General features: G+C 40.3%; 1 protein-coding gene across 1 annotated transcript in view; it reads right to left on the bottom strand.

The window, feature by feature from the left end:
• The window catches only part of LOC103181061 (argonaute RISC catalytic component 2), a 40383-nt gene that overhangs the window by 7417 nt on the left and 5469 nt on the right, over positions 1 to 27497 (bottom strand). The window contains exons 2-18 of the mRNA XM_007897266.2: positions 23676 to 23871; positions 23197 to 23317; positions 18992 to 19173; positions 18197 to 18333; positions 16477 to 16611; positions 11110 to 11197; positions 10286 to 10433; positions 8814 to 8933; positions 8296 to 8418; positions 7574 to 7707; positions 6879 to 7063; positions 5922 to 6081; positions 4868 to 4958; positions 3930 to 4124; positions 2662 to 2796; positions 1171 to 1272; positions 662 to 861 (exon numbers count right to left, since the gene is read on the bottom strand). Coding sequence (XP_007895457.1) covers positions 662 to 861; positions 1171 to 1272; positions 2662 to 2796; positions 3930 to 4124; positions 4868 to 4958; positions 5922 to 6081; positions 6879 to 7063; positions 7574 to 7707; positions 8296 to 8418; positions 8814 to 8933; positions 10286 to 10433; positions 11110 to 11197; positions 16477 to 16611; positions 18197 to 18333; positions 18992 to 19173; positions 23197 to 23317; positions 23676 to 23871 — 2452 coding nt within the window. The remainder of the gene's footprint in view (positions 1 to 661; positions 862 to 1170; positions 1273 to 2661; positions 2797 to 3929; positions 4125 to 4867; positions 4959 to 5921; positions 6082 to 6878; positions 7064 to 7573; positions 7708 to 8295; positions 8419 to 8813; positions 8934 to 10285; positions 10434 to 11109; positions 11198 to 16476; positions 16612 to 18196; positions 18334 to 18991; positions 19174 to 23196; positions 23318 to 23675; positions 23872 to 27497) is intronic.

Genomic DNA, 27497 nt, shown 5'->3' with positions numbered 1-27497 from the left:
TTTATTACTTTATTTCCAATCTGCATATTTATTTATTCCTCCCTGATTCAAATTATTTGGTTGCACCAGCACAATTTCCATTAGCTCTACAAATATTGACCTATTTGCATTAGTTGGCATTCAGCAATCTATTATGCATATTCATTATTCAATGTAAAATTACATGTGATCAGACTTTTCACTTGCCCTCTTCTAAACTTGAATCTGGGTTGACTTATCAACAAAGTAACATTCAGATCTAAAATGCAGCATTTGCAAAAGGATTCATAAATATTAAATCCTGCCTCTAAATGGATTTGCATCAATCCGCTAATCTGCTCTCCAATACAATCTTCTGGAGATAAAGAGACAGTTAAAGGTCCAGTTTTATTTATAGGAACACGAATACTTTAATAACACCTCCCCGGAACCTCTCTCACTGCGAACATTCCCAGCTTCTTCTAACTCAATACCACATTACACAGGACAGTAAATGCTTAATAATGCTAAGGCTTACTGTCATGCAGAACCCAAGCCATCAAAAGTGCATACGAGCTAATGTTTACCAGCAGCCTTTTTTAAAAAAAAACTTTCATCACCCCGTGTTTCTGTCAACTTTTTTCCCCCCGTTCTCTGGGAAACAAAGCCCGACTAGTCAAAGTCTCAAATGTTTCTGACGTACCTATCGTGTTCCTTGTCCACCAAATGGTATCTGGCACGAAAAGCCACCAAGTGAGCGTAATAGGCTGGGGCAGGGATGGACACAGATCGTGTGCATCGGACATACGTGTGGCAAAGCTGATATGTGAGGATCTGAAGTTCATCTGCGTTGAAGCGGTTATCGTCCCAAAGCACATGGTAGTGAGATGGTCTGCTTGTTCCCTGCAGGATACAGCATAATAAAACAGCAGCAATAAGCGACTTGCAGCAATATAATTACGCTAAATGGTTCGTTCCCAAAGGTTTTAATAATAATACTTGCATTCGATAAAGCGTTTTTCACGTGATTTTTAAAAATATTTATATTAAATTAATATTTACAATGAATATTTGTGATCAGCAATGGCAGGGGCTGCATCTGGGCACTCGTAACCCTCTCAAGAAGTTTCTTTTACCGAGGGTTAACTGGTTGTTTACAGGGAAATGTCTTCTCCGACATTACAGTACCCCAATAGGCATTTTACAACTCACCTGAATACCAGCGTGACTACACAAGTAGAAGTCGAATTCTGACGGGTGGGTTATTTTTGTGTCTACTGTAGTGCCTGCTGGAATATTACCACTTTTGCCAACCTGGGAATAAAAGTAAATTAAAACACATTTGGAGTCTGAAAGACAGGCCATTAAGACACATTAGCAGAAACACTAATCTACAGTGGACAGAATTGGAAATGCTAGAGACAGCATTTCACATTTCTGAACACAAATACTTTCTTTTCTTTCATGCCCGAAACTTTCATAGCTATCTGAATTTTAATCTTTCCTTTGACTTTGTGCCTTTTCTAATTGAAGCCTCTAATGCTTAAGTAATAAGAATGCCATTTCCTGTTCTGCTTCCCCCACCTCCGTAATTTGTTGTTGTGTGAACATCCAGTCTTCTAATTCTTGGGTCTATTTGGAAGTCCAGTATTGGTGAAGTAAACGCCCAAAACAAAACCCTTGACTGTCAATTCATGCCAATTGTCTAAACCAGTTCCCACCTAATGCATGATCGGATGAGTCATTGATCAATCCTTGATATCTTATAATTTACAGAATCAAGAATAAATCCAAATAGTCACTTGAGAGGCAACTTTCACACCGTGTTCACACTGTTGCACAAGTACTTTGCTGTTCAGAATAGTTTAAAAATGTATAATGTAGCAGGCCACATAGGCCTGACCTGGACTCCCATTGTTTTTCAGCTGTACAGTTACAATGTTCAGTTACAATGAATCCACCAAAGTAAAATGAGGGTTAGGAACATAGGAACTGGGTTAGGAACATAGGAACTGGAGTAAGCCATTCAGTCCTTCAAGCCTTTTACGCCATTTAATTGGATCATGGCTGATCTGTTCCTCAACTAATCCTTTCAATTCCAATTTCCTGCTTTCTCCCCATATCCCTTAATACCCTGACCTACCAAAAATCTATCAACCTCACTCTTGAAGTGTGGATGGATCCAGTATCCACAGCTTTTGGGGGGAGAGAATTCCAAACTTCTACCATCCTTTGAGTGAAAAAATGCTTCCTGATTTCACTCTTAAATGGCCTGGTTCTACTTTTAAGACTATGCCCTCTTGTTTTGGAGTGTCCCACCAGAGGAAATAGCTTCTCGGTATCTACCCTATCAAATCCCTTTATCATCTTAAACACCTCAATCAAATCATCTCTCAACCTTCTACACTGAAGGGAATACAATCCAAATTTACACAGCCTTTCCTCGTAACTTAACCCTTTAAGGCCTGGTAACATTCTGGTGAACCTGTGTTGCACCCCCTCCAGGGCCAACATATCTTTCCTGGGGTTTGGTGCCTGAAACTGAACGCAGTCTCCAGATGGCGTCTGACTAACACTCTATACAGCTGAAGCATCATTTCTTCCCCTTTGTATTCCAGGCTTCGAGATAAAGGCCACAATTCCATTCACCTTTTGGATTACTGGTTGCACCTGGGAACCTGACTATTCAGTAATGGTTCTTACCCGTTCGTTCTTGTCAGTACAGAAAAGCCTGGTGTGATGCCGTTTTTGAACCACAACAAATGTGATGCCGGGCTGGTAGTCCTTTTCTAGCTTAATGCACGCCTCCCGGATAGCCAACAACTCGTGATGAAGCACCTAGCAAAAGTTTTATGTTAGTTAACAGCCAATAACAATTGATATTTGCACAGGCATACTGGGAGAACCTCTCAAACACTCTTCACAAAGCTGGGAAGCCAAGCCTGAGGTCAAGCTGGGAGAAGGTGGTTAAAGAGTTAGATCTTCACGTGGAAATGGCTAGCAGAGAAAGAAGACGTGAGGCAGAAGGATTTGATGAAACTGTTCAACAGGAAAGGGAAGAAAGTAGCTGAAAGCTTGCCTGCTGAAGGCGGCGCGAGTGCAATGAAGCAGGTCAGAATTGATGGATTGGAAGTAATGGCTGGAAGAGGATGGTGGCAGGAGATGAAGGAAATAGGGTGGTGCAAGGTATGTGTGGTATTTGAAGGAGAGGGAGAAAATCTTAAATATTATCTGCTGGGTGCTGGATCCCAGTGGATCTGGACAAGGATGGCTGCAACATTTCCTTGAAGCTTAGACCACTTTGCAAATTGACCCAGTTAAAACTTGGAAGCTTCTACAACCAAGCCCCTCAGTTAAGTTGCAGTCTTTTAATGTACTCCCATTCATCCTTTGTTACACACTACGCAATGAGTAAAATCTGTCCTGACTACTCAATGAGTAAAAACATCAATGTACTAATATGGAAACTTTCAAAAGTTTAATTCTGATAACTCCTCCCCACAAAAAAAGAAAAGGGATGGCATCCAAAAAAATCAGCAAACTCTGAAAAACATCTGCCGCAAATTAGACCCCAATGTACATGGGTTCTGCGCCACAATGGATTGATTCAAGATCCTCTCCCTGATCTCCAAGTCCATTAACAATCCTCTACTCCTGCCTGGTCTTCCACTCTTCCAACTCCGGTCTGTCCACTGCTCATTCCCCTCTCTCTCCACAAAGGTAGACAAGTCTATGCTCTGAAATGCACCCCCATATCTCCTCACCCTTCCGACCTTCCTTCAAGACCCTCTTAAAAATGCATCTCTGATCTCCTTATTAACCTTTAACATAGTCTATCTGCTCACTGACTCCCATCATCCAAGTGAAGTGCTTCGAGACGCTTATTTCTACATTAAAGGTACTGATTATACAAGTTTGTCAGGCAGCCAACAAACTGAAACCAATCGACAGCTTCACCCGTCTTCACTCACCTGCTGAAACTGTCCCTCCGAGACTCCATCCCTGTAGAATATGATGCGGGTTGGTTTGAAGCGAGTGGATTTGTAAAACTGGATGAGGAGTTCTCGCACCATGAACGCCAGGTCCTGGATGATTTCCTGCCGATGCTGCTGCACGCGCACTGTGGCACAGTAACGGCTTGGATGTGCGTCCATGCTACCCACAACCTGAGGGGAAAAAAAAACGTGCCCTGAAGCAGGAAAAGGAATAACAACAACAAACACTCACTAAGCTTCCAAAAACAATTTTAGAACCATTTTTCAAAAGAAAATTAAGAAGAATAGGTTCATGTCACACCCCAACTTTTCCAAAATGAAGGTATTATGGCAGGTTTGAAATTAATTTAATAATTCAAATCCTTGAACATTTGGAACAGATAATTTACCAACTATTCTACTGCATAAAATTACATAGGATTACAGCAGAGAAAAAGGCCAATCAACCCAAATAGTTTGTGCGATGTTTATATCCAAATCCTAAACAGCGCTGCCAAGTTCTAGAACATGAATGCAGAAACACAGATGCGGCCCAGAGAAGGTTGCAAATCAAAGAGAACGTCTGTCCCATTAGTTGAGAAATTTAAAATAATCAGAAGTTGCAGAGTGCTGAAGGTCACAACTGGAACAATCCTGTCTAAGAAAATAGGACAGGGACAATTATTCCAGGGTGGATAATATAAAAAAAAGTTCACAAAAGATACTAAGAGGCTGGGGAAGAGAAGCGGAGGGATGCAGTTCCAGAGAGTGGGGGCAGAATGACTAAAAGCTTTCCCACCAATAGTGAGCCACTGTTAGCTGAGTAGAGAAAGTGATGGGATTGGCAGGGTTGAAGGAGGTTGCAGATTATGAAATGAGGACTTGAATCAGTTGGGGGAATGTGGAGCCAATACGGTACAAAATACAAGACTTACTGCAGCAATGGAAGGTTTCTTCCCATCCCCAGCTGGTGGGTGGGTTACATCTGCTCCCAAAAATATTACTGGCTGCTGAAACACTGCTGGTCTGAAAAAGAAATTGTGCATATTGCAAAAGTATTCACTTTTACAGCCCAAATAATCTACATCATTAAATAGATATTACAGAATCACAGCAGAGGAGTAATTTTCAAGATAGCTCAGGAAGAAGAGTATTATTAAATGCAGGTGAAGTCATAAAAATTCAGCTTGAAGGTTTGTTCACTCATTGAATAAAGTGGCTTAGTGCACCTTCTATATTATTCTTTATTATAAACATGCTTCAGAGTCCTGGTGAGACACATTCATCAGTAAATAGCCTTACCCAGGCACAGATTAGCAGGAGTCTTTATCTAGATAACAGTCTTCAACAATTCAAAGTAACTAATTTTGACATTAAGGTGATAAGAATTGTACAGTAGAATTGATAACCTGCACTAATTGGGACTGACCTCTCCTGAACTCCAATTTAGATCTGTTACCAGCCATCTTTTATTTATGCCTTCTCTACCAGGTTACCCCTCAATTGTCTCATCTCCAGAGAGAAAAGCTGCAATCTGTCCAATCTTTCTTGATCGCTGTATCCACAAATCCCTGGTAACATCCTTGTAAATCTACACAACGCTCTCTCCAATGCTACAATATTCCTCTGTAGTATGGCGACCAGAACTGCACAGTACCTCAAATGTGCTCTTACCAATGTTTTATATAAATGGAACATGACTTCCCCACCTTTCGATTGTTCCTCTGGACATAAAGCCAAGGGGTCAATTTTCATTCTTTACAGTCCTGCTCACCAGTACTGCTACATTTTTTTTTTGAAAAGAGTCTTTTGGATTTCAATCCTTATACTTTTTTCCCACTACTGCTCTTAGGTTCCCGCCATTCAGGAAGGGTGTAAATGGAGCTCACACCTCAATAAAGGGCTGGAAGATGCAACTTTAACTAGTCAGAAGTACAAAGTATTCCTGCACAAGCTATCATTAGACATAAAAGTTTTTACTGTGCTAACCTTCCCTGTGGCACCAAGATATTATTGACGCCTCCCAACTTCACATTGATCTTCAAGCAAAGGTTGGAAAGTGTTTGAGGGGAAGTTTTCAGCACGTTTTTCACCTGGACACACTGGGTCGCCATTCCCAGCAGTGTATCACCAACACGCTTGACCTCAGCTGTAAAAAGAGAACATTAGATGTCAGCTTGCAATGGTAGAGGTTTTGCTATATTAAATTACAAGGATTATTACTAAACATTAGAACCCTGTTGATACGTGGTCATTGATTGGTTTCTAACCAGCTTTCTGTCAATTACGTGACTGGTAGCATTACTACACACGCATGGGGAAAGCTGCCTGGAAAAGTGGGTGGGGGGGGGGGGGGTGCTGTGTGGAATTAGATCCAAGCAGTCAAGTGAAGGAGTTATGATCATTGACCAACTAGTCTTAACAAAATTTAGCATTTTTAACACGGAAGATGAATCATTCATTCACCATTGTAATCCAGCTGTTCAACAGGACTGGTAGATACAAGTCTGATTGTCAGTCGACTGGGGGAATCACTTTTCTGGGGGTAATAATCTCTTCAAAATATATAATAATTTGGCCATTCAATTCACCAGTTTGTGGGACACTGCTGTGCACAATTGGCTGCCGTGTTTTACCCACAAAATATACAGTCACTTTAAAGCATACTCTGTGAAACGCTTGAGACATCTCAGACAGGATAAGACACTATATCAAATGCAAGGATTATAAATACAAACATACTCCCATCCTTGGGAGACAAGGATTAACCAGTAAAGCTAGACAGCAACTTGGGGAACATTCAGTTGCTTAACATTGATAGGGCTGCAAGCTCACTGGTCTGCTAAATGAGGTGATAATATTTTCCAGTGTACAAGGTACCAGAAACATTACAGGTTTTATATAAAAATTTGATCAGGTACCAGAACAACTACTAAATGTACAGACCGTAAACTGGAGTTTTCCCTGGAAGGACCACAACCACCAGCTGAAGTCCTGCATAGGTGTTCTTCAGGTGCCTGAACATTGGCTCCACACTGTCCGCTCCTTGAGCGTACTTGCAGAAACAAGGCTGGCCTTGTATTGGCATCCCGGCATCCCTTGATATCTTCCTTAACTGGTCAGTGAATGCCCTGAGTGAAAAGAATGCAGCTGTGGTTAGCAAACGATATTTATAAAAATTAATAAATCATACTTAGCACTAAATCTATCAGTTCATAAAAACTTTGCAATACTGAAAACTATTTGACCCATTACTTGTGTATTGGAGCCATTTGTTCTATTCTAATCCCTAAATCAAATCTGTCCACAAAATCAACACTATGGATGACCCACCACTTTGTGTCTCTTAACACAACACACCCAAGATGATATCTTCAACAAATGCAACCTTTCCCAGTACTGCAGTACAGCATGGAGCTAAACTGAGCTCAAAGTATCCTTTGAACCCAAACCTTTCTGACCTGGAGGTGAAAGCAAGACCAAGCCATTTTTATTACACACGTCAGAAGCCAGTGAGCTTTCCGCAGGTATCTAATCAAAAAGATACGAATGATCGGGGAAGCAGGAAGAAAGAAACATAGGTAATCAAAATCATGCGGTGTACAAGCTATAGGTTAAAGTGGAACCAACAGGCTTCTTACTTGAGTGTGTCCTCTCTACACTGCCTCTGGGGAGCAAAACAGGCAATTGCCCACACTTTGACTTCAATGCCAGTGTGAAATTGTTTACCCCGCATGTCCCACACGCCTTGAATAGGAGTAGCAACGGTTTTGTTCTGTAAAACAAAAAGTAGCATACACGATTAGATCATACCTTTATCAGACACTGACAGTTACCTACCACTTATTGATCTACCAAGGAAAAACTGTACAAATCAGATGCTAGATGCACAATCAAAGGTGATGCGTCCAGGAGCCCAGCTGGCAGACCCCTTTGAAGAGGTGGTTTCAGCAGAACTTTGAACAAAATTAAGAGTAGTATTGTACTGATGCAATGCGTACACAATTAATAAATTTGCATCAACATGGCATTAATGCAAAAAGCTGAGAGATATTTCACGGAGTTGGTCCAGTAACTAGTGCTAATAAATCACAATGTATCTGCTTGTCACAATCGAAGCCCATTATCTTAATATCTATAGGAAACCGACCCGGTCTAGTTCTGGGTAAATTTTTGACCAGAATCAGCCACCTTCTCGCAGTAGTTTCCTCCGCTCAACTGCATCAAGGTTGGTCTGATGTCTCTGTGATAAAATGTTTCTGTGTTATACATTTCTTTAAAAACAAAGCACAGCTTTTGTAGTTAAAAGCCTACACCAAAAATTCACAGCCTTTCTGGACAGTCTGAGAAATAAGGTCCTTACCCGACCGCCATATAGTAAAGAAGGCGCTTGAAGAACTCGACCAGGTACATCAGTCATGTCATCTCTCACGACGATTCCAAATTCCCGAACATATGGGTCAGAGTTAAAACTAGCACTTTTCATCTGAGGTGGAGAGAAAGGTTCATTTCAATTCACAAAAATGGATGTCATTAGTCCCCCCAAAAAATTCAATTCCCACTAGCAAGACGGAGAGGGGCAGAGAGCAATTTCTTGGCTGCTAATGAATACAAGTCAGAAAGATTTTCATCTCCATCAGCTTTTGGGAGAACTCAAACATCTCAGCAGGTATGAAAGCAAAGTGTCTACTGATTCTGTCACAACAGGCTATCTAATTTATTGCTATGCATCAGAATTTCCCGAAAATCCCATTTGAAAGCAATTCTTAGCATCCTTAATTCTTTTGAAAATGGGCATTCAATTGTGCCTGCCCTCTTGTTCACTGTGCCAACGCTGTGGCTATCGCTGTGCATATACAGACCCACAACAGATCTACTCACAAGTTTGCTGATCTCATCTTGTCTGTCGGGTGCAGACCTTGCAGTGGCTCTGATCATAGTTGAGGTTTGATTGTCCGTCAGTTTTTTTATACATCTCTGTCCAGCAACAATGTTGCACACCTGAAACAAAGCAAACAACACTGAAAGTCAGTTAAACATACGGATGGGGAAAGAGGAGAGCCCAATAGCAGAAGTACAATGTTCACTGCAATCCTCCACAGGAAAAAAAAACTTTCATAGTGAGCTGTGCGTTGTGAATCTCAGTGAGCACACATTTGCTATGATTCCTGAGCAATAATTTCCTTCCCTGGGTGTCTTGTTCGACCCTCAACAAGCCATGACCCGCTCTGCCTTCCTTCACTGCCGTAACATCGCCCGACTCCGCCACTACCTCACCCCTCAGGCCGCTGAAACTCTTGTTCATGCCTTCATCACCTCCAGACTCGACTATGCAAACGCGCTGCTTGTCGGCCTTCCCAACTCCTCCCTCCACAGGCTGCAGATAATCCAGAACTCTGCAGCCCATGTCCTCTCCCGCACCAAACTCCATGACCCCATCACCCGCACTCTCACACGACTTCATTGGCTCCCTATCCTTCACAGGATCCAGTTCAAGATCCTGGTCTTCACATACAAAGCCCTCCATGGCCTTGATCCACCCTACCTCTGCTACCTCCTAACCCCCTACCAACCCACCCATTCCCTCCGCTCAGCCGGCTCTGGTCTGCTCCAAGTCCCCCGACCCACCCCCCCCACCTTTGGCGGGAGAGCCTTCAGCCACTATGCCCCCAACCTCTGGAATTCCACCCCCCCAGTCACTCCGCCTCTCCCCCTCCTTAGCCTCCTTCAAGTCCCACCTCTTCGACCATGCCATCGGCCATCCCCTTTCCCCTCCCTTAACCCCACAACCCCAGCTCGGGTCTGAAATGCTGTACTCTGTCCAGCACCTTGGGACATCCTCCCGACGTGAAAGGCGCTCTACAAATGTAATCTTGTTGTTGTTGACCGTGGTTTACAAGCATTCTCAGAAATCAAAGTACAACAACATGCAGGGAAGTGTCCCTGAGAGCTTGAAAATAAGGAATTTAAAATAAGATATGAATATCACATGATGTAGAACGTAAGAAGTGACACAGGAGTAAACTGTAGATGGAGAGACATCCACAATAAAAACACAAGTTGATCCAAGTCTGCAAGAGATCAGTGCCCAGAACATTATAAATTGTAGTACACAAAGTACTTTCTCTGCCCTAAGATAGCTAGATTTGAAAAAGCAGAGAACCACAGAGTAAATGCTGAAGAGATTAAATCAACACCCAAACACTAAACATAGAAGAGACTTGGTGTGACAGCTATTATGAGAATGAAATACAACAAATGGTTTCAAATATCTAGCTTAAAATCCTTATTAAAATCAGTGCGTCACTCAACAAGACCTAATGGTATTGGAAAGGAGAAACTAGGTGACTTGCCTCAAGTGGAAGATAGGTGTGCTTTTGCTCCTGTCCGACTTGTAGACATGGTAAGTGAGGATAGCGAAGACTTAATTTGTGCTTGTCCTTGAAATATTGTGCTACTGTGCATTCAACAGTCTGCCCATTTTCTTGCTGAAGTGGGAATCTGCACAAATCCAATAAGGGAAAATAGTGTTAGATGTTTGGCACTCAAGACAGTGCAAAACGAATAAAGCAAAATGTCCGTCCAGGCAGTAGTCTGTTCTTATACACAGTTGTTTCATGGAGAGTTCAGGAGGCAAGAGTTTATTTAAACAACAAAGACAGTTTTAGAGCAAATCACCTCCTTATGGGGCAAGGGGAGAAAAGGCACACTTAAGATTGTTTGCCGTGAAATTAAAAAGAAAAACACCAAACATTTATTTTCCTTTGTCAAGACAAAACTTTACATCACAATTAAGGTCCCCAAATTTCTCATGGCTTTAACCTTTGCTCAAAAAGAAATTCCTGTGTTTTTTTTAAATTGCAAAAGAAAATCGAAGAATATTCTAAAATTCTCTCCAATTCTAATTTTAAGACCATGGACTTAAGGTTATGTTTTATCAATGGGAGCCATGTAACGTTTTCCCATTCATGCTCAAAACCTATTTACAATGTAGCAGGTGAACTGAGAGATTCATGCTGTCGAGTTGAACTCAGATTTACGCTAACCAGTAACTCAGTGACCAATTTCTTCAAATGCGATTTCACTGGAAGTGCTTATGCAAAACAACTTATTCTTGCTGCAGAATTTTAAAAAATACATTTTGCACCGCTACTTTATGAAGTGTAAAATGTCTTACGTTTGATGGCTTGCGGCTCTTCTGGTAACGTTGCACACTCTATATTTTCTCTTCATTTGACCACAGTGAGTTATCTCCACTTTGAGACCTGCAGACAGCAAGAACAGCCAACGACAGTAAGTCATTCAAAATTAATCTTATTCAATAATAACAATTCTTGCATTTTATATAACACCTTATCAAGTCTTCGAGACATCTCAAAGAGCTTCACAGAACATACTGTGAAGTAAATTGACCGTATATTTTGTGAGTGAGACGCGGCAGCCAATTGCGCACAGCAGTGTCCCACAAACAGTCATGGATTGAGTGACCACATTTTTTTGAAGGAATTATTACCCCCAGAGAAGTGATCCACCAATTGACTAACAACTGGGTTCCTACTTCCTACTAGGTAAACAGAGGCATGTGGAGTAAAGAAACTTGCCTAATGTTTCTCCCGGCCCAGAATCAAACCCAGTTCTCTCACTTGCGAGTGCTCAAACCACTGAGCTACAGGAAAATGTACCTCATGTGCATGTGAGAGTGCGGTACTCCTTATAAAGCAAGTTTTACATGTCTAGCTGTAAACCTGGTTCTGCATATGTAAGAATCTCCTGGGGTTCTTTATCTTCAGAAAAAGAGATTCATTCACTTCACAGCAAACACCTGCCACATGTGCCTACAAGCGCACAACACAGTCAATTTAGGTTTGTAAATTGTTTGAGAGCAGATAACGTTAACAATCTGGAGACGCTTTCCTCGCCAAATTCAAAAACTAAAATCTGACAAATTTACAAGTTCCTGGTAATAATATAATAATAATCCTTGCATTTGATATAGCGCTTTTCACGTCGGGAGGACGTCCCAAAGCGCTTCACAGAACACACTGTAAAGTGAATTGACTGTATATTTGTGGGCGAACGCGGCAGCCAATTGCGCACAGCAATGTCTCACAAACAGTCGTAGATTGAAAATGACCAATTTATTATTGTTTTTGGTTTTGGAGGGATTATTATTAGGCGTGTGGAGTAAGGAAACTTGCCCAAGGTTTCGCCCTGCCTGGAATTGAACTCAGGTCTCTCGCTTGCAAAGCGAGTGCTCTAACCACTGAGCTACAGGACTCCACTCCATTGGTAGCAATGAAGACAAGCTACCACTAAAAGTGCAGTTTTAATTGCTCCAGAATTGAACACAAGGCATTGATCCTGCCCATTCCAAAGGATGATCAACTATTGACAACACTGACTTAAAATAGATTTGAAGCCAATACAGCAGATCTGATTTATAAACAAAGCAATCCAGGAAGTAGTCTAATTCCTAATAACATTCAGTGACTTGGATGGGACCCCAGGGATATCAAACCGATTGCATACTCGGGTTGATGGGCTATCTAAGATGATACTGCAAGGGCAAATTGCTGCATGACTAAACTTTATTTTGTTAAGAAAAATACTGACCCTTACAAAGGCCAGGGGATGGTCAGACTGGGCTCAGCTTGTAACGTTTCTGATAAAGCAACTTACAATTCTTTATTAAACAGTTTGGTTGCATGATTTAATCGGAACCTCATTCAAAATCCCACACATTGTTCAACCCTGCAAACTATTCAAAATCCACCCCCCCCCCCCCAAGAAAGTAGAAGCCACCAGTTAGATTGACCACTACTGAGAATCAGAAATTCACTAAACAATTGGTTAAAAAAAACTAAACCAAATAAATGTCACTTCAACAACAACAAATTACATTTGTATAGCGTCTTTCACATCAGGAGGACATCCCAAAGCACTTCATGTGGTAACGCTGCCAGTTTAATGATTTCTCTGTGGAGAATCGATTTCAATGAACACTTCTTTGCTGAATTCTTCTGCACCTCTATACTTAGCAAAGTTAGAATTCCAGTTTTACCCCCACGGACAAGGATCTTGGTTTCATGTTCCTTTTAGAAGCTAGATGGTCAATAACTAACCAAATAGGAAAGCGCCATTTGGGCTTCAAAAAGAATCAACGAAAAATTTCCAAGTTTTTTAATATTTTGTCCTTTGGAAACAAACAGTTCCTTTGAAGAGAACAAATGAGTCAACTGTAAACTAAACAGTCTGCATTTTTGAGAAGCTTGCACTCTACAATTTATGCAAAATATTAGTTAAAAACATGGACTTCAATTCCATGCTGTAGGTAAATTTAGGAATTGGCAAAATCTATATGTTAGAACATGAATTCAGACAACAGAAATGTTCTTTCTTTTGGTATGTTGTGTACCAGTAGACTGTGTAATCGCTCTAACTTTTGGTTATAATGCAGTATAAAGTATCCTGACAAAATCTATATTGACAAATATACAGTGCATTTGTCAACGTATTGCCATGTGATCTTTACGATTCACCTGAAAAGACAGGTGGGACCTTGGCTTAACATCTCAGTGGAAGAATCTCCAACATTGCAGCTCAGCCCCCACACAAAAAAAACACTGCATTGGAGTTGGCCGAGACTAGGGAATCCAACCGGTCAATCGCCACTTGGTGGCACTCTCGTGCATGATCAAAATGACAAGAGGAAGGAGTGATAGAACTGCGCATTTATTTAGTTCGATTGAAAACAAAGCCAGATGCACAAAGTATTTCATCCATCTGGAAATAAAAATATAAACTTTGTGTTAACAGCAGAGGTAAATATCATTCCTTCCTCTTGTTTTTATTGAGCATGTACACGACATTTAGTGGTGATAGATTGGTTGGAGACCCCTGGCCAAAGTGGGGCTTGAAGCGACAACCTTCTGACACGGAGGCCAGAGTGCTACCAACTGAGTCAGGCTGACCTTGTTGGTATAGCCTTACCAAACACCTTTAGCCTTCAGTTTTTCGCTTATTAAGCTGCATGAAGATTACTAGTACCTATGGTAACCACAGCGTAATTTTGACACAGGTTCAATTCACCCAACCTTCATCAGTTTAAGTTACTGCTGCCATGGCAACATGCTTTTCTAAGCTTCAAACTGCATCTCATGACTATTTGTGGAAACTATTTCGGGGGGAGAATTTCCATAAAATCCCAATCACAATTGAGCAACTGCCAGTGACATCGCTGCGCATGCATGTAGAAAGTTGGCTCCAGTGTACGTCATGTTGCTGTGCTTCAAATGCTTCACCTTTCAGCAGGATGACAAAAAGAATAATCTCGGCAATGCCCTGAACACAAAGACCCATTTTGGGGTGCAACACCACAATTTCACGTTTGACAAAGGATTTAAATGGCGTAATGTCAGGATTTACAATTTTATGGTTGGAAAATAAATCAGGGTCTGCAACCAATTTAAGCTATAAATGAGCCAACACTGTATATACAGAGTGGCCAAAAAGCCGTGATACAATTACAATGTCTAATAATTCTTAAAGAAATGATGATATATTTTGTTTAGATAATAGGGTAGTTAACGCGCTGCCTTCAGAAATGCGAGACTCAACAGAAATTACTATAAGGCACTTGGAGATGATTCAACATAAGGCACTAATAAAAATGCACATTCTTTCTTCAATTAACAAATTGCACAAGTTAGAGAGGTCCATTAGAGCTTTTAGCATGAATATTAATTTCATAATGCATTTTTCCTCAACAACAACAACTTGGATTTATATAGCGCCCTCCACGCAGGACGGCGTCTCAGAGCACTTTACAGTAACGGATCCCGGTGCCTAGGCAGGGGGAGGGGGAGGAAGGTGACCAAAGGCGCGGTCGAAAAGAAAGGTCTTCAGCAGAGATCTGAAAATAGGAAGGGAGGGAGCGAGACAAAGAGGTAGGAAGGGAGTTCCAGAGCCTCGGGGCATAGTGGCTGAAGGCACAGCCGCCGAGGGTAGAGCGGAGGACTCGGGGGACGAGGAGGAGGCCAGACCCAGAGGAACGAAGGCAACAGGTACTGTTTTGAGGAGGTCAGAAAGGTAGGGGGGTGCAAAGGAGTGCAGAGACTTGAATACACGGGTGAGGATCTTGAAATCGATCCTCTCTGGGATAGGCAGCCAGTGCAGTCTGGCAAGGACTGGGGTGATCGGGTGAGAATGGGGGCGGCAGAGTTTTGAATGATTTGGATTTTATGGATGGTAGTGGACGGGAGACCAGCGAGGAGGGCATTAGAGTAGTCCAGCCGAGAGGTGGCAAAGGCATGGACCAGGGTTTCAGCGGCTTTTGGGGAGAGGTATTGGCGGAGACGGGCGATGCGTCGGAGGTGGAAGAAGGCGGTGCTGGTGAGGGACCGGATGTGGGGGAGGAAGAATAGTTGGGAGTCGAACCTGATGCCTGGGTTGCGTATGGGTTCGGAGAGTTTTAGGGGTAGGTCGGGTAAGTGGAGAAGGTGAGAACCGTGAGATTTTAGACGTTGACGAGAGCCAAAGAGTATGGTTTCCGTCTCGTCAACGTTCAGCTGAAGCAAGTTTACGCTCATCCAGCCCCTGAGGTCTGACAGGCAGGCTGACAGAACATCAGGGGACTGGGGGTCGCAAAGAGAGGTGGAAAAATAGAGTTGGGTGGAAAAATAGAGTTGGGTGTCATCTGCATACATGTGGAAATGTACCCCATGTCTGTGGATGACATCCCCAAGAGGGAGCATATAGATCAGAAAGAGGAGGGGGCCAAGGATGGATCCTTGGGGTACCCGCAGGTGACCGGGTGAGAGCGGGAGGAGAAGCCGTTTGTGCAGATGTACTGCTGGCGGTTTGTGAGGCAGAACTCGAACAGCTGGGTACCAGGAAGTCTACACAACCACAAAATATTTTATCTTTGAGATTCACAATATTTATGCCAGTCATAAATGATTAAAGTTTAACATATTGGAAAAGCTAAAACAGATATCTTTTACTGCTCCACTTCTTCCCCATTTAAAACTGAAAACTTAGCTTCACAAGTATTCGAAATGCATGACAGAAAAAAAGCCAAATTACAGCACGTAATAGATTGCACCTCAAGTGGTACGTTGGACATTCTTTTACCCACGTGAAAGAACACCAGAGAGCTACTCAGAATAGGACTTCTGGGTTCTAAGTACCTTGGACTATGACTCCAGAATCTCAAGTACCTGTCTGTCAACAAAATATCCTCCATCCACCTCCCTCATCCCCCGGTCAGATATTTGGCAACCCTAGAAAGATTCCCCAAATCAGGATCTAGAATTAAGTACCTTGGCTCATTATACACCTAGTACCAAGGTGATGACACAATTAAGGACATGTTATTTGAGTGCATAGTATTGGAAAATATCAAATGTTACATATTTGAGAAGATAACTGCCAAAACATTTTGAAAACAGGAAAAGAAAATAGAAATAATAAAATAGGCTATTTAAACCATCAAGAGAAACTTAATTTTCTAATTCAACACATCTCATTTGTAACCAAGTCTTACCTTTGATCTCCTTGGTGAACTTCACTCTCTGGGAATCAGTCAAGGGTTTCTGTTGCTCTTCAATATTTTTAAAATCCAAAACTTCACACATGAATTCGATGACTGGCTGGGCTTTGTAAAATGCTGTGGCCGATACTGAAAACACAAAACATTCATCAATTTGCCATCTACTAGCAAGCGCTTTGGGACGTCCTCCCGACGTGAAAAGCGCTATATCAAATGCAAGGATTATTATTATTATTATTATAGTGACCTCCTTAGGTTCTGAAGTGAATATTTCAGCTCAACACAATAAGGAACAAAACAATTTCCTAATTTGGGCACCCAGTGCAAGGTTTAAAATCATATGAAGTGAAGTTCAGTTGGTCAGCAGTTACCAATCTTGGTATGGGAGCCAAGACCGTGAATTACAATAATGTGGGTTCAAGACTTACATGTGGATCAAATAATCTTAAGGGTCTTCATTCACGACTTTTGATCTATGTTCAAAAGGGTAGCTGTGGCACTTACCACAATAGTATGTAGTAGTAGTAGTAGTATGATTTCTAGCATCAGATTTATGACAGCCTAAATTAAACCTTGGTACTATCCTAATTGCTCCGCGGAATTAAAAATATTTAATTAATCATCAGCTGCTTATATTAATTAATAAGTAATCCACTACCTGTCAAATCACAGAACAGACTGCAAAATTGTTACTTACTGACTGATTACTCCTCCATTACATTTTGATCAAGAATAAAAACCCATTCCATGCAACCAACTATAGTTACAATTAATTTAAACTCATAAGCTTCAATAAGCACTGGAACTGAAAAGCTTTGGATTCACTACACTGCCACTATAAACACTAAACTCACTTTCCATCAGAATTCTTGTGAATGTAAAATTTAAATTATAGGGTTGTTATTTCTATTTTTGGCCCCATCTTTGCATATTTTTAACCATTAACAACCTGAAACTGTACACAAGAACATAAGAATTTCTAGACAAAAGAAGACCAAGGTCTATCTAATTCGCCTTCCACCATCTTGGCAGTCACTTGACAACAACAACATCACATTTGTATAGCGCCTTTCACGTCAGGAGGACGTCCCAAGGTGCTGACTTGACATGTCGTGTCCCAAAGTGTATACTGTATCCAAGATATTTCTAACAGAAATCTATTTAATTTGTTCTTGAAACAAATGATGCTTTGTACTTTCACCGTCTGTAATGGTGGACAAGTGACCAAAAATCACAGCACAGAAACTGGCCATTTTGTCCATCAGGTGCATTTTCTCCATCTCACCTACTGATCTACTCCACTCTTTCTACATATCCTTCAAAATTGAAGAATCTTTCCAACTCCTTTATAGATAATTCATGTACTCCACCTCAACAAATGTTTGCGGTAGAGAATATCACATTCCAAACACCCACTGGATACAAGATTTTTTAAAAATAAAATAACCACCCCTGTGATTTTAAATTTATGCTTTTGCACTTCAGACTCAACTGAAGGAAATAACCTTTTACTATTTACCCTATCCTAATTCTTCATAAACTTGAAAACTTCTAAAACTTCTAAGTGGTGGGAAAAAAGCCTTTGAATCTCTGCAACATCCTCATCCCTGGTACAACCGGTTTATTTGTATGTGTGTGGTGGGGGGGAGAAAGAATACCGCCTCTTTTCTGAAATCAAGTGTAGTGAAACATAATATGCTTCTCACAAACCTACCATCAATATTAAGCATCATTTTCCATAATGAAGGCCGGACTGATTGATGAAATCCAAACCAGACTTCCCTGCCCCCTCCCAAGGGATTAGAGCACCCCTCAGACGGTGTGAAGAATGAACGGCCTACTGGAGTGTACCTGGGAAGGAAATGAGAAATATATTTTTTAACTGGACCGGCAACAGTTCACTGACCATACAATCATAATAAACGTAATAAAAGAATTTTCACAACAATTTTTTTTTAAAAAAGCGAGTGCAAAATAATATTCGGCCACTATCATTGAATCAGAAAATCCAAGATAGACTTTTAGGAGGAACATCTTTATGTAGAGGGTGGTGAAAGTGTGAAACTCACTTGTCAAATTGCCGATTTCCATGCTGTACATACAGTCTATGTAATTCTATCAATGAAGCCAAAGAAAAGCCCGTGCATTTTGTACAGGCAATTAAAGTAGAGGTGACAGTCAGAATGATATACAATAGTCACTTTGATAACACACCTGGTGTCTCAGCAGTACACACCACATAATTCTGCAATACAGCGAAGGGCTTTAATCGTCTCAATTATCAAATGAAAGGAAAATTAAAATTTTCCCCTGGAATGGACTACCAAGACTGCCACAAAGGGATGACTCGATTCAGACATTCCACTGCCAAGTAGGTTACCCTGGAGCCAGGTCAGCTCCAAAGAGACTCCACTTACCTCTTCCCACCCCCCAACTCCGGGGATAGTTACAATCCTCTCAAACCTCACACCACTCTTGAGAATACCAATAATATTAATGTGAACTTTACCTCATGGAGGGTAGATGTCTCATTACTACATCTAGTGCTTGGATAGATTCAAAAGGAACTGCTGGGAGTCGACCAGAAAGTGCATCATGCAACGCTTGGAGGCTGACACATGCCACCCACTTTATCACCACCTTAAAGATTCTGTCCTTTCCTTCCCCTGGTAAAGTTACTTCTAGTTCCACCTATATATAAATAAAAAAAGGAACAAGACATTGTAAATGTTAATTTCAACAATTAAAAAGTTAATCACACTAATTTAAGAACTCATTTAGTTCTTAAATGAGTACTCAAACCCCACGAAAATCAAAATGTTACATTCAAAAACAGAGAATAATGAAAATAGCACACATCTGTTCAAATATACATAAAATTATAGATTCAAAGTACAGCTTAATAATAATAATAATCCTTGCATTTGATATAGCGCTCTTCACGTCGGGAGGACGTCCCAAAGCGCTTAACAGAACACACTGTAAAGTGAATTGACTATATTTGTGGGCGAACGCGGTAGCACAGCAATGTCCCACAAACAGTCGTAGATTTAAAATGACCAATTTATTATTGTTTTTGGTTTTGGAGGGATTATCATTAGGCGTGTGGAGTAAGGAACCTTGCCCAAGGTTTCGCCCTGCCTGGAATTGAACTCAGGTCTCTCGCTTGCAAAGCGAATGCTCTAACCACTGAGCTACAGTACTCCACCAGCTTGAGTTCAATGAGCAAAACACTGCAAGTATATCTACTACCATACTCTAATCCCAATTCCCTGCTTTTTTTGATCACATTATAAACATTAATACATTTTATATTATTAGAAATTTTGAGCAGAAAAATTTCAATATTAAAAAAACATACAAAACTAAGATCAAGGCTTAAATCACCCATGAATCCCTAGTTTTCTATAATGTGGTGCAAAGCCGCCACACATGATGATTCAGGCAAAGGCTCCTAACAGGATTCTTCTGCATTGAGATTTAATTTCATAACTGTACCATGTGACACTACAATCGTTTATAGATGTGTCACTACAGTGCAGCCCTGTTATAAAATGCTTCACCATAGCATTAATTCAGTTATTACTTGCTTGTACTGTGAATCCATTCATTGAGCATGCATGCAGCTCGTCCACTTTCTTCCCATGTGTTGGACAATGCTTCTCACGCGAAACAAATGGCCTATTTCTGCGTCATCAGGTTGCCTACGTGCTAGGCCCTAGAATATCAATTCTTGCTTTGCGTATGAAGCAAACAGGAAGCAACAATGCCACTGTACCAGACACAAACTATTGGCCTCCTTCTGTGCCGTAAATTTCCATGCTACTTCAGCTCAGAATTGCAATGTTTTCAGTCAGGCCTACGCTAGTATACAGGTTTCACTTAAAGAAGTTTGTTCTGAATTGCATCAATTGAAACAGATTACCGCAGTTCACCACAACAGATGACACTTTCACAGCAGCTAAATGCAACTTGGCATATTCAAGAACAGAGAATTAGTCTAGCGTTCCAGGATCATAAAAGATGTACTCATTGCTGAAAGGCTCATTGATGGGTGGGTGTAATCCTCAAACACATTTCATGAAAAACTAGCTTATTTCTTAGTCAAAGGGGGCAAACAAATAAATTAAACAGATTTTCAACAACAGATGGATTTATCCTACATCAATTTAAATTGGGGTGGGGGGGTTGTTGTGGGGGTTAAGGGAAGAAAGTAAAATATAAAACAAATGCAGGAGATGCCTCTGGGAGGACTATAAAATTAATTGACCTTACAGAAATGTGTTTCTCGATTCTCCTGTCCATTTATTACCAATCATTGTACACAAATGCTACAAATTTGGATAAGACCAATTAAAACAGGATCCTGTTCACTGGAACTGTGGTTAGGGGTGACCTAATAACTTACATTTGACATTGCACAATTCATGTTAGGAGGCCGCCTCAAAGCACCTCACAGGATATGTTGTAAAGAGGCATGACTGCATTTTGTGGGTGAATGCAGTCAATTTGCACATAACAGTGTCCCACAAAAAGTGAAGTGAGTGTCCAATTTTATTTGGGGTAATTGATGGGACAGGATACTGGGCGAAACTCCCTTCTCTTTTCAAATAGTGCCATGGGATTTTTAAATTGACCTGAACAGGTAAACGGGACCTGCACATTGAGGCCACCAAAAAATATTTGAGAGCCACTGGCCTAGATTATAGGAGTTAAGAGTCCCAACTAGAAGCCACAACCTTTTGACTCAAGAAAGGAGATTGTTGTCAGCTGAGCCAGGCTTGGCGGTTTTAAGATTATGAAGTGTTAAAATATGAATAAATAGTGTAAGAGATTTCCAGTGAGTCTGTAACAAGAAACAAATGGAAACACTTTGCTGTCACTCCTGATTTAATCTAAAGGGTAACCTTGCTGTCCTGTATGCAACAGCACCCAATTTGAAATCAGGATGCTTCCAGTGAATGTCACAAAAGTGCACTGAGGAATTATGTACACATTTGAAAGAGCAGATATACATTCACTCTGTCATGTGGCTATTGCTTTTCTGATCTCTGGCAACCCCCTCAAAGAATGAAAAATGTTTAGGTCACAAGCTAAATTTTGAAGCTCAGCACCCTGTGCGTCAGACTTGTAGCTTTCTAGACTTTTAACAGAAACCAAACCACTACACTCTACAACCACCTACAATACATGAGGAAATGGTTGACTTACGTAATCCTCATTCTATAAAGGTCATCACCACCCATTACAAGCAGCACTGAGCACCACAGAGCACAAAGGACACGTTACAGGGTTCAGCACATTTTATTCTAAAAATATCTTACTCAATTATTTGCAAGTTCATGGTACAAGACAAGCGTGAATAAGATTAAATTGGTTAGCCCTTTTGTCAAGCTTTGGTTCATCTCTTCGTTTGGTTAGCTGCTTGTCCGTTTGGTTTAGTGCCAACACTTGAGTGTTGGTGGTTGTCAGCTAGGAATGGAAATCTTGAAAAAATATTCTGGTTCTGTTGGGAGCTTTTTTTCTTCCCCTTGGCTAAGACATGTTATGTAACACCTCTGACCTCTGATTGGGTGGGGTGCCACACCTCAACAGGTTAGCTACTGTACAAGTAATACTTATCAAGAGATATGAGAAGATTCAACATAAGGTGCTATAAAAAAAATCTAAGAGCTTCATCAGTAGGGTTGGATATGTGGGTTTATCCAGCCACTTTATAGCATGCCCAGTCAGTGTTCACACAGGGATTGGATTTCTAAACGTAAATGGATGAATCTGTCCTCCCTCCTTTAATTTGTTACAAGTTCGGACTTTGTGCTCCTGCACAAATAGACTCGTACTTTTTCCCCAAATCCTTTCAAGGATTCCTTATGCAAAATTATTATTATTATCATCCTAATTTTAAAGCTTATACCTTGTACTCAAATTTATTAAAAATAGGGAACAATCTTACAAAGTTTTAGTCATTAGAAATTTTAACATTTTCATAAGTCATTCAAAGTTTCCAATGAGAAAAGGTCTAACTTCTGAAATCTTTCCTCATAGCATAAATCTGTGATGCAAGGAATCTCTTTCATTGTTTTTTCATTCTCGAAGACATGAAAAGGCACTATATCAAATGCAAGGATTATTACTATTGTTCATCTTTATATTGTATCAAAGACAACATCATTCCAGCAATTTGGCAGTTAAAATTGAATGCACTATTCTAGATGAAATCTGACCAACAACATGTACAACAATAACATATCCTCTCAATTTGTCCTCCAATTCAGGAGGAGAAATTCCTATGATGTAGCTCTCAACAAAGTGATTTCAAAAAAGTTGCAAAGATTCTTTTGTAGTTTATAAACAAAACATTGCATGTAACAATTGTTACAAAAGGTGAGACTGAAACTGTACTCTAGAGCAGGAGTGGCCAATCTCTTTGGCCAACAAAATAAATGTTTGATTGAATATTTCTTGATTTGTAGCATAAATTTATGGCATTCAATTAAGAATCATTGATTTTTTTGTTGGCCACCACTGGTCTAGTGGGAGAAAACTAATAATCTACATTTTCCAGTCTCTGTACACAATAGCAAAACTGCAAATAAAATAATTCAATCTGCCAAATGATGTGCAGTATTTGCCCTTTGAGTAGGAACAGAAAACTGGGTGTTGCAGAGAGGTTCGCATTTGCCGCATCAGATTCAGAATTTATATTTTACTCACCTTGTCTCGTCCTATAGGAAGAGGCAATGCAGTATAGAGGTTCTTCCTTCCATCAAAAACTGGTTTCCGGTCTCCAAAGATTTGGTTTTTAAAGTGCTGAACCATGTGTTCAACAATCTCCCTAGAAGGTGTGAATACAATCAGCACATTTCTACAGTGGATTGCGGATAAGTGCACAACTTATTCAAGCAAGCAATACACCACACATGCCCCCAAGTTCATTCTGACAAGTCCCAGTCCAAAATTCTTAATTTGCTTTGTGCACTTGATTTAAGTACATGTGCGTTACAACATTTAATTTATGCAGGATCTTCTGTACCACCTTACAACAATGAAGTAAATAAACAATTATTTTAAATACTTTACATCATGGTTATTGGAAACGTGAATTTAACCAGCATAAATTCTCATTTAGAAATCTAGATTAAAAGGGAACGTTTAGAAGGTTTATGGAGAAAAAAAAACTTGCAACATGTTACCTGTTTACTCTTCTTGGGCATTTGTCCGGTTTTATATCTATGTCATAATGATAGATTTCAATTTTTGGAATGTCCACCTCAAAGAAGTTGGCCTGCAGCTTGATCGGTCGCCCCACGCTGCCAAAGTCAGGCCTAATAGGTGGTTTGAAGGTTGACAGCGTCTGCACTGAAGGCGTAGGAGAAGGGGGACGTGGAACTGAAAAGAGAGAATGTACTTGGATTTACACAAAATTTGCAGTTATCACAACACTTGCTTCAGCACAAGTGAACCTGCCTATCCCTGAGACTAGTGAATCAATGGTGCTCAACAAAAAAAAGGCTGCTTCTGTAAGAGATGGTTTTATGCTTGAGAGAACACAACAAATCTAGTGAGCTGAGCTTAGCATGATTATCTTTGACTTCCATGCTGTTCAGTTTCCATTCTCTGAACTACGACAAAATTGGCTCAGTTTAGTAATTGACCAGAGATTTTCTCCTGCAGGCTGGATCCTTTCTGCAAAAAGAATTAGCTTAATACGGCAGGTACTTTATGCAGGATAAAAATTCCCAATTATATACGTGTACTTAGCGCAAAATTTCAACTTAAAACTACTGCTGACTTCTTATATTTTCATAGAATTATATTTTTTCAAATGTTGACGTGCCTGTGCATGATAAATGGAGAATTTTAGCTAGAAAGAGATTCAGATTCAATCAAAGACAGTTTAAAAAAAGTTCAATTTATAATTCCAAAACTCTAAAAGTAGATCAGAATGCGAAAAAGTCAATCCAACTCCTCCTTCCGAGGAGTGATTTAGGAGCTGTAAATTGTGTACTCTTTAAAGGCAAGGTCTGAGTGCCAGACAAAGCCTCCTCCACCACAAATAAACAGCACCAGTGAATTCTGTACCCCCTCCAGGATCAATAATCATTTAACATCACCAGAATCCCAGTGAATTCTATACCTCTGGTCAGACTGAGGCACAAGATTCTCAATAGGATTCACTTCAATATTGTGATATTAAACAAAAAAATCACAAAATATTTTTATTCTACACTCCTTGGACCTTTCATATAAAACTTGGGAGTCTTTTAAGAAGGACAGGCAAAGAAAGTCATGAGGTAGGGTATGATTATTAAGGTCGAGATGGATTAGTTGTGACATAAAAGGTGGAAGTGACACAGTCTCTCTGGTTACAGCTAAAAGAGAACAAAGAGAAACATGGTAAAGACTCTGTGAGGGTCAGAGAACTGATGAATGCTTGAACCTTAGTAATGATAGAAGGGGGAGAGAAGGGATATGGGGAAATCAATCTACCTAACAAATTAAAATGGATAAGATTAATTTCCTTTTAGTTGTCAGGAAGTTGTCTAGTTCAATTTTGAAACCCCTTCTAGTTTCTTTCCCCTTTGTCTAGTTTGCAAGTCACATTTTCTCTGCCTCCATCAAGTCACAACCCATTTTTGTAGCCAAGACTTAAAATCTATTCCCGCTGAAACATGGTTTCCAAACACTTGTCTCCAACCATACAGAGACAGATTAGTAATTACTGCGTTAAATTACTCAACAGAGAAGAATAAAAGCGAGAGAATTCATCAATGAACTAGGTAGAATTCTGCAGGTTTAAAACTATTATTTTTCAGGAAACTAAGAGCCTCAAAAAGAATTAATCGTCAACTCTCTTTACCTTCCAAATACATGATATCAAACAAAACTGATCGAAGAGCTTTCAGCAAACACATTTGACACATGTTGGCCTATAGCCGATTGAAGTTCCCATTTATTAGGCAGAGTTAAACAGCGTCAAAATGATTGTTTATAAAAAGAAAACCAGAGCTTGGGGACCAGACCATGCATCAAAACCTTACAGTTATTCTATTAAAATGGCAGAAGCACATGAAAATATGGCAAAAAATACTTCAAGAATAACCACTTAGGCAGTCAGGCATAAACATTGGATCATGAAATACAAGTCAACAACTTCAGAGACCTGGGGAGAAAACTGGCAGTGAATACTCTTTTATCTCCCCTGACAGGGCTCTTTAATTTCGTATCTAATTTAAAAAGTCATGCTCCTCCCAGCTAAGCTCCATACTGATAAAACTCAATATCTCATACAAGAGAAAAACTGAATTTAAAGAATTTCTGTTCGTTGAAATTTAACATTTAGATGTTTACCACATCATAACCTGTCACACCCTCCACTTCCCCTCCTTCTCTACATTTCCAGACTTTGTACAGCATCCTCCTTCAATAAAGTTGAAGGCAGGTGACTGAATGTCACTCTGATTATCCACGAGAAGGTGCAAAAATCAAGCCTCCGCCTCCTCCCACTGACAGTGGAGGAAACAACTCGCACCCACTCATCACTTCAGCACAATGGTATAAATAAACTATTCACAAGTCAAATCTAGCATCCTAACCCACTGCATCATTTCCCCAGCATGCAGCACAATCCACCTCAGTTTAATACAGCAAAACTTACACAAGTCCTATCAGTCAGGAATATAACATTTAATACGATTTACATGAAGTTTAAGTATCAGGAAAACTCTGCAAGTCGTATAAAATCCAATTTCATCAATAATCTACATTGCACATGAGTAATTCAATGCAGCAGGTAAGTGCACATGCCTCGACAAGACTATATTTCCTGCAACTCAATGCGTATTGACCCGTCGCTCCGTGAGTACACACTGGCAAGCGCTGGAATCGCAGAAAATGAAAATCTTCTGTGCTTGTGTCGACTAATCAAAACTACGATTCAATGCAGCCAGCCGGTAAGCACACATGCTGCGACGGGTAAGGTAATCATTTCCCAAGGTTCAATGCAGCCAATAATTGCGAGAGTAATGGAGGATAGGGGAGCGGGGTTACAAGTTAGGAGGCGATTAATATGAGTAGTGCAAAGAAATCTAAGTGGTTTTGATAGGAAACTGAATGGAACTCGGGTGAATGTACGACTTAAGTGATTATAATATATAAAGATAAGACTTATGCTAATTGTATTTATTGCAAACAGGTGTTCAAATTAACTGTTGCATTTACACTAGACATACAACACCTCTCTTAACTAGAAGTCAATTTAGCTATAATTTTGCCTGTCCATGTTCCCTCATGTCTTCATGCCTCAGCTACCAACAAAAACTGCATACTGCTTTACACCATCCTGTTATTTTGCAGACTCAAGACATGGGATGTGAAAACAGAGACTTGATTGCTCGCCCTTACTCTCCACACCACAAACTGATGTTGTCACTATGTTCTCCAAGGAAAACCCTGCTTTCCTTCATATAACCAAAGCACCCGAGCCTTTCCTTCATTGTTCTTATAACTTCTCTTTCATCAGCCATTTGAAAACAAATCCACAAGTCTTTCATTGGAAAATGAAGCTTGGCAGGATCCTTCAGTTGATATTGGTTCATCTGGAAATTGATCCTGGGATTCGCTGAGTACAATCACCTAGATTTGAAGTCTGCCAACAATCCTTGAAAACAGCTTAACGTCTGTATTTATGAAAGTGCATTTTAGTTGCCATGGCATTTATACATGATAAATCACATCCCATCTTATTCAGTTCTCATATTTCCCCACTTCATGTCCTTCACCCTATTCATGATACAATCATTAGGCGGCTGAGCCTTAAGCCATTCAGCCCTCACTCTCTGCAATTCCATCCTGGATACCCTCTGAGTCACCCCTCCCTGTTTCAAAGCCTATCTTAAGACGTATGTCTTTCACCATGCTTTCGATCATCTTTTATCCACTTCAATTTTGCAATGAAATTGGCTACTTTTAGTACCAATATGGAATTATATTATGTCAGCATATGCAGGAAATAA

This window comes from Callorhinchus milii, unplaced genomic scaffold (assembly GCF_018977255.1).
Source record: "Callorhinchus milii isolate IMCB2004 unplaced genomic scaffold, IMCB_Cmil_1.0 Scaffold2, whole genome shotgun sequence".
Lineage (NCBI taxonomy): Eukaryota > Metazoa > Chordata > Chondrichthyes > Chimaeriformes > Callorhinchidae > Callorhinchus > Callorhinchus milii.
This window is presented reverse-complemented; position numbering and strand designations above follow the sequence as displayed.